The 6,247-nt window shown below is 32.9% G+C and overlaps 1 protein-coding gene across 2 annotated transcripts; it reads right to left on the bottom strand.

Moving 5' to 3' along the window:
* Positions 1–1,884: 1,884 nt before the first annotated feature.
* On the bottom strand, positions 1,885–3,993 carry LOC104119225 (uncharacterized). Of its 2 annotated transcripts, none has more exons than XM_009630669.4 (3): positions 3,848–3,993; positions 2,449–3,094; positions 1,885–2,176 (listed from the first exon to the last, which is right to left on the bottom strand). In XM_009630669.4, the coding sequence occupies exons 2-3, from the start codon at positions 3,076–3,078 to the stop codon at positions 2,093–2,095; spliced, it is 714 nt and encodes a 237-aa protein (XP_009628964.1). In that variant the 5' UTR covers positions 3,079–3,094; positions 3,848–3,993; the 3' UTR covers positions 1,885–2,092. The 2 variants fall into 2 exon arrangements, with proteins under 2 accessions (XP_009628964.1, XP_009628963.1); XM_009630668.4 differs by having other exon boundaries at positions 2,449–3,097.
* Positions 3,994–6,247: the final 2,254 nt, after the last annotated feature.

Consider the following 6,247-nt stretch of genomic DNA (forward strand, 5'->3'; position numbering starts at 1 on the left):
CATATTTTACCATAACACCCATAATAGTGACAACATCTTAAGAAAGATCAGAAAAATGGGAATATTAGGTGTCTTAGACACAGGAATAACTGGATGAGAAGATCAAGAGACCAGTTAAAGAGTTACTGAAATTGAAATTTCAAATAGTTTAGAAACTTATCACAAAGCTCTCAACAACTATAGCTACCCTTAAATTGAAGCTTATGCTTTTAGGATGAGGAATCCTTCTCATTATCATAATTACCATTGAAAGAAATCTGAATTCAGGGGAATAACTATAGCCAGAAAATGCAGTCTTGTATTAAATGCAAAACATGTGGAGGGTTTGACTTGTTTGATCAATCCGGTGGCGGAGCCACATGCACCCTAGGGGTGTCAACCGACACCCCTTCATCAGAAAATTACAGTGTATAGCTCGGTAAGTTTTTTTAAAATATGTATATATACTACATAATGATACTCCTTCACTTCTTGGTAAGTTTATTTGTTCATGTTTTGACTCCCCTTAATGAAAATTCTGACTCCGTCACTGGATCCATCCTAACCACTATAGACAGTGTATGCTTTAATTTTTTTTGCCTTCCTCCAGTAGAGTGCTAGCTAGTGATTAAATGTTGTAGGGACATTATTAATTATAACATAGAAAAGGTGTAGTTGGATGAGATGACAATTGGATTTTCTGTGCCTGCACAAACGTAGTATTCAGATGCATCATGCACCAAGGAATAATTTAGTGTATCTTGAGGCGCTGTTCTGTCCTCCCATTTTATTTATTAAAAAAAAAAAAGCTGATCCCATACTTAATTTATAGATATAATATTTTCAAAATCAAATCAAATGTCGCTGGTATGACTACCCAATCACTTTCATATATATATATATATATATATATACAGGACCTTTTATGCATAAATAGCCGACTAACTAACTAACCTACTCAGTTAATAAGACGTTTGTTTCATTCAATATTTTCCTAATTATTTTGCTCTTTTTTGGCAATGAAATTAAAACTCACCTTAGCAATACAATGGGGAATGCAGAGGTGCAAGCAAATGAACAAAAGCATGTTTTAAATCGTGGTCCTACACACCATTCACTTTTGCCATGGCCATATTTAAACAGCCTATGGAGAACATGGGATGGTATCTGTCCAATCTTGGGCTCAATAGATAACTTGTTAATCACTATTCCAACAGTTGTTTTCCCACATCTAGAATTCAATTTGCACTTGTACTACATTTGTTGCCAAAGTGAATAATCTGCCTTATCACAAAGGCTAGCAACTCATCTTGAAGGGTTTCAATCCCAGTAGAAACTTGGTTCTCGTATTTCCGTCTCTCCTCCTTTACTACCTATGAGTGATGAGTCCACACTCCACATCCACTTGAAATTCACTTTCCACAATCACAATATTTTTCATGACAAACAAGTTGTACTTATACAGTGACATTCTTCGTCCATTCTCTTTTTGTGCTTTAAATGAATATACAATCTTGGGCAGGGAGGATACGAAACCCATTTTTAGGCCAAGGCCATTCAGAAGAACGTAAAGTCAAAACCAAACCATAGGAATGCATCGCGTATTGGGGGACAATTTGTAATTCTGCTGAGCCAAGTGCCAACTAATTAACTATTGTCAAGTTAAGAGTTGCATTGCGGATAAATAGGCACGAAAACTGAGCAACTTAAGTGGCTGAACAATGGTGTTCAAGCTTACTCATACAAACTTCCAACGGCTACTCATAGCGACTACATTGTCTCAACGTTGATTTGATAGAATTTTTTTCTTTCCTCGTAAATGAATGAATTAAACAAGAGACTTTACTTAAGAGCGTGATTAGTAGCGATGAAATTCTGATTGATAACACAAATGAGACAGGTGCCTTAGGGAAGCGCAAGGGAGCTCTGCTCTTTAACACAAGATGAAAACAGAGGAAATAACAAAAAGAAGCTCAAGCTATACATAAGTAAGATTTAACAATAGATGAACCTACAAATCATAGTCAACTCAAGCGGGAATGAAACAAAAGAAAACCACTACTATTTAAGGCAATTACTCAACTGAAACACCCAATTCCATTCTCTCTTATGACTATTTCTCCATTTTTATGCGGCTCATGAAAACACTTGTCAGAACTGTTTTCGACTCGAAAGATGCTTTCAGCAACTCCAGCGCCTGCAAAATGATAGTAGGAGTTCACTAAGTAGGAAATACTTACTCAAAGAAAAAAGGAAATACAAAAAGACACATCACACGAGCAAAATTTATTGAGCTTATTTTCAAACACATGAATAGTGTAACCATATTTTAATACTATTAGGTCATCTAAAAAAAACAATATGCAACTGATCAAAAAATGTGAGATTGGATGCCTACAAACATGCTATAACAGATTAAAACACAGTGTTGGTATATGAATTCTTTAAGTTCACAGTATAATTGATTACCTCTTCTATTCCAAAACTTACTACTTCCTCCTGCAGCACAGCAATATCCCGGACACAAAACTTGTTGAGAAGGGCAATGCTAGAAATGGTGGACATGGGCTTAACCACTAAGTCATCCGTCACCATATATGTCATTACATCCTTCACAAAACCCCGAGTAGCTGCCTCAGCTTCCTTTGAATCCGGCGGAGCAACATACGTCAACTTTCTTGAGATACTATACCGACAAGTAGGACATAGAGCACTAGGGTCATCAGAAACAGTAAAGTGGCCACTATTGTTGGAACAACAATAGAAACTCCTCTCAGGTGTCGGAACGTCATTAAGCAATAGAAAAGGAACTGAAGTGATATTTCCAACTGAAGATTTGGGTTTTAAAAGTATATCCTTGCATTGGTTGGACTGAATGTACTTGTCATTAAGATTTTCGACGCTTTCGTAGAGGTTAGGCAAGCATCCACATTTTACTTCTTTCTCCTTAAGAAGTCTAGTGACAGTTCCCACTGGCAAGGAGAGAATGTGAAAGAGGAAATCAACACAATCCTTTTCAGCCTCAGCAAATAGGACTTTTCGAGCTGTGGTGTCAATCAAAAGCTTCATGCTCAATTTAGTTTCTTCAGAAGTAGTCATTTTGTTTGGCTGATAACTGCTGCAAGTTTTATTCCAAAACCCTCAGGCGAATCTCAAATGGTATATTAAAGCACAAACACAGTGAAGAAAGAAATCTAAAACATAAGTAACAAGTTTGCCTATGCAAGGGGACTTCCTTGACTTTCTTTGAGTCCCTTTTTAATCCTTTAATGTAGAAAAATTAGAGCATGTGGATAATTACAATCACAGTAACTATATAATCTATAACTGGAATTCAAATTGTGGTTACAAGAGGCAAGAACTAGGATAGGTCCTACATTATTATAGGAGGTTTGGAATTCCTTTCAGATTGAATTTGGATAGGTGTGATCTAATACACCAAAATATTTGCACTTGCTTCATCATCAAATAATTTGACACACTAGTGAAACAGTCACCAATTGCATGTACACAAACTCATACACTAATCAAGATTCTCTTCTTTAATTAATCTCAGAAATGGAGAAAACAAAGAGCTTGCAATCAAATGCACACACCGTATATAAGTAGTCACACCTTAAAACGTGAAGATCTTGAGAGTGTACTGCAATATATAATAGTATGATTATCCCAAGGCACAAGCATCAGAAGTTTTTCAGGTCTTATTATCACGTGAATGGCGGCCAATATTTAATTCTACTGAGCCAACTTAGCTTTTATTTTATAAAAATCCCAAAATTCTGAACCTGAGAAGCTAGAATAAGTGTAATCTTAGAAACTTTAAAAGTCAGTTTATACCAATTCTACATTTGATGATCTGAAAGCTTACCAGCAAGTATAAGGTGAAATATTGGAGAGAGATCATGAACAGGAAACCCTACGTTCTCGGATAAAGACGAAAGTCAGAGTAAAGTGGCTATTCGATTGTGTCAAAAAAGTTCTAGAATGGTCGGGGAACTGTTCGAAGGAATATATATTTTGTTCCTGCAACAAATAATTGAATATATACAGGAAAAATAAAAATGATGAGTGGGCCTATGGGCCAGCCCACTAAAGGGTGGATCAGCGACATTCACAATAGAATTTTTTTCCTATCTATACGATATTTGAAATTTATTTACCAAAATTATCCTAGTATTGTATATTGCCCGTCCTAACTAAGCATTACTTACAAATTATATACAATCCATTATTAGTGTCTTAGATTAAGGGATTTAGTTATATTTTTTTCCTTTTTTCTCTCCTCTCCTCTTTCCTTATTCTCTGTCTCCTCTCTCCATATATAATCCATTATTAGTGCCTTAAACTAGAGGATTCAATTACACCCCTTTTTTTTTCTCCTCTACTCATTCCTTATTTTTATTCCGCCTTAATTGCTGAAAGCTTTTTAGAGCGATAAGGAAATGTTAAAAAAATTCTGCCGCCTTAATTGCTTTTAACGAAAACTTGGCTCTATGAATTTTACAAGAATTTGCTTCCTTAATTATCATTGTCATACATTGTCTGGTTTAAATTTATTATTATTATTATTTTCGATATTTATTTAGTAAAAATAGAATGTTATTTTTATTTTATTCTACCACTTACTAATGAAATAAAAAACCTTCACGCGATAAATGATATTTTAAGTGAAGCATTATACAAATTTTTATGGTACAATAACATATAAATTAAAAATAAATTTCGTACAAATTTGATATATCTACAACTACATATAAACTAAAAATAGTATATAACTAATTATATAGTATAAAACTTATTTATAACTTATCTACAAATTTCATATATTAGTTTTTCCCAGTTAAATACAACTACAATATCATACAACTTAAATACAATTTTCATACAAATTTTATACAATATGTCTTTTGTATGTATTTTGTATACGATTTATATATATTTTGTACGTGGCGTGTTTTTCTTCCTATTTGAAACTTCAATCAAAACTTCCCTTCTTAATACAATTTTGATACATATCAATAATTTTGTGTAAAAATATAGTATTTATAACTTAAATACAAATTTCATACAACGATTCATACATTATACAACTATTTTTCAACTTTCATACAACATTCAAATAAAAAAATATATAACTACAATATAATACAACTTAAATACAATTTACATACAACTATAATACAACTTTAATACAATTTCATAAGTGTATTGTATGTCATGTTTTCTTCTTCTTCTTCTTCTTAATACAACTTATTGTATTTCATACGTGTATTGTGTTTTTCGATTTTCAATCTGAAATTCGGCCAAAATCAAGTCTAATTTTCACCAAACACCCTCAAAATTGAGATATAAACTCCAAAGAATATTCTCAATTATTTGCAGCAAAACTCAATCCAAACAAATAATAGTTTTTAAAAATCTAAATTCGAATTCAAAACTTCGAAGCTTTTTAATGGCTGTCAATTGTGGAGAATCAAACACCTTCAAAATTTATTGATTGAAAATTTTAATTCGAACATCAATTGTGCAACATGAAAGGAAATTACTAGATTAAAACTCTATAGTAAACGATTGAAATCCATTGATGACTTTCATTAAAACTCTATACAACAAGAAAGCATAAAGAAAAAACATCAAAGGAAGAAAAATTGGGAGAAAACAGAGAATGAGAGATATAGAGACGGAGAGAGAGAGAGAGAGAGAGAGAGAGAGAGAGAGAGAGAGAGATGGGGTAGGAGGGCAGGTATAAAAGGACGGGAAAATAATTGATATTCCTTATTCAATTCCTAATATAAAGGAATATTCATTTAAAACTTATTTGTATATAATTGGTAAATTATTTATGATTATATAATTAGGTTAAAACTTGATTAGGGAGGGTAATAAAGTTTCATATGTAGTATAGGAAGGTAAAAATCTATTTATTTTACCGCTTGTTCTCTGAGAGGCTGGTCTTTAAAAATTATCTTTGTTTTTGACTTTGTTGCGAAATTTTTTCACTAAGAATACCATCTTTCTTTTGCCACGACCCAAAATCCATTAGTGGTCATGATGGCGCCTAACACCGCTGTCAGGCAAGTCAATCATAATTAATTAACTTAATTACTCATTTTAGTATTTTTGAATCGAAATTTCCTTCAATTAAATGGTAAAAGATAGAAGTTACAGAATAAGTGATAAATATTTTTGTAACTAAAATACTAAACAACCCATAACCACTCTCAAAATCCGGTGTCTGCACAAACGTAGTATTCAGATGCATCATGCA

The sequence above is a fragment of the Nicotiana tomentosiformis genome, chromosome 6 (assembly GCF_000390325.3).
Source record: "Nicotiana tomentosiformis chromosome 6, ASM39032v3, whole genome shotgun sequence".
Lineage (NCBI taxonomy): Eukaryota > Viridiplantae > Streptophyta > Magnoliopsida > Solanales > Solanaceae > Nicotiana > Nicotiana tomentosiformis.

Coding starts and splice junctions, on each gene's coding strand:
- LOC104119225 (XM_009630669.4), bottom strand. CDS start 3,078: ATGACTACTTCTGAAGAAACTAAATTGAGCATGAAGCTTTTGATTGAC. Junction 2,177..2,448: donor TAAGTTTTGGAATAGAAGAG/GTAATCAATTAT, acceptor ATCATTTTGCAG/GCGCTGGAGTTGCTGAAAGC.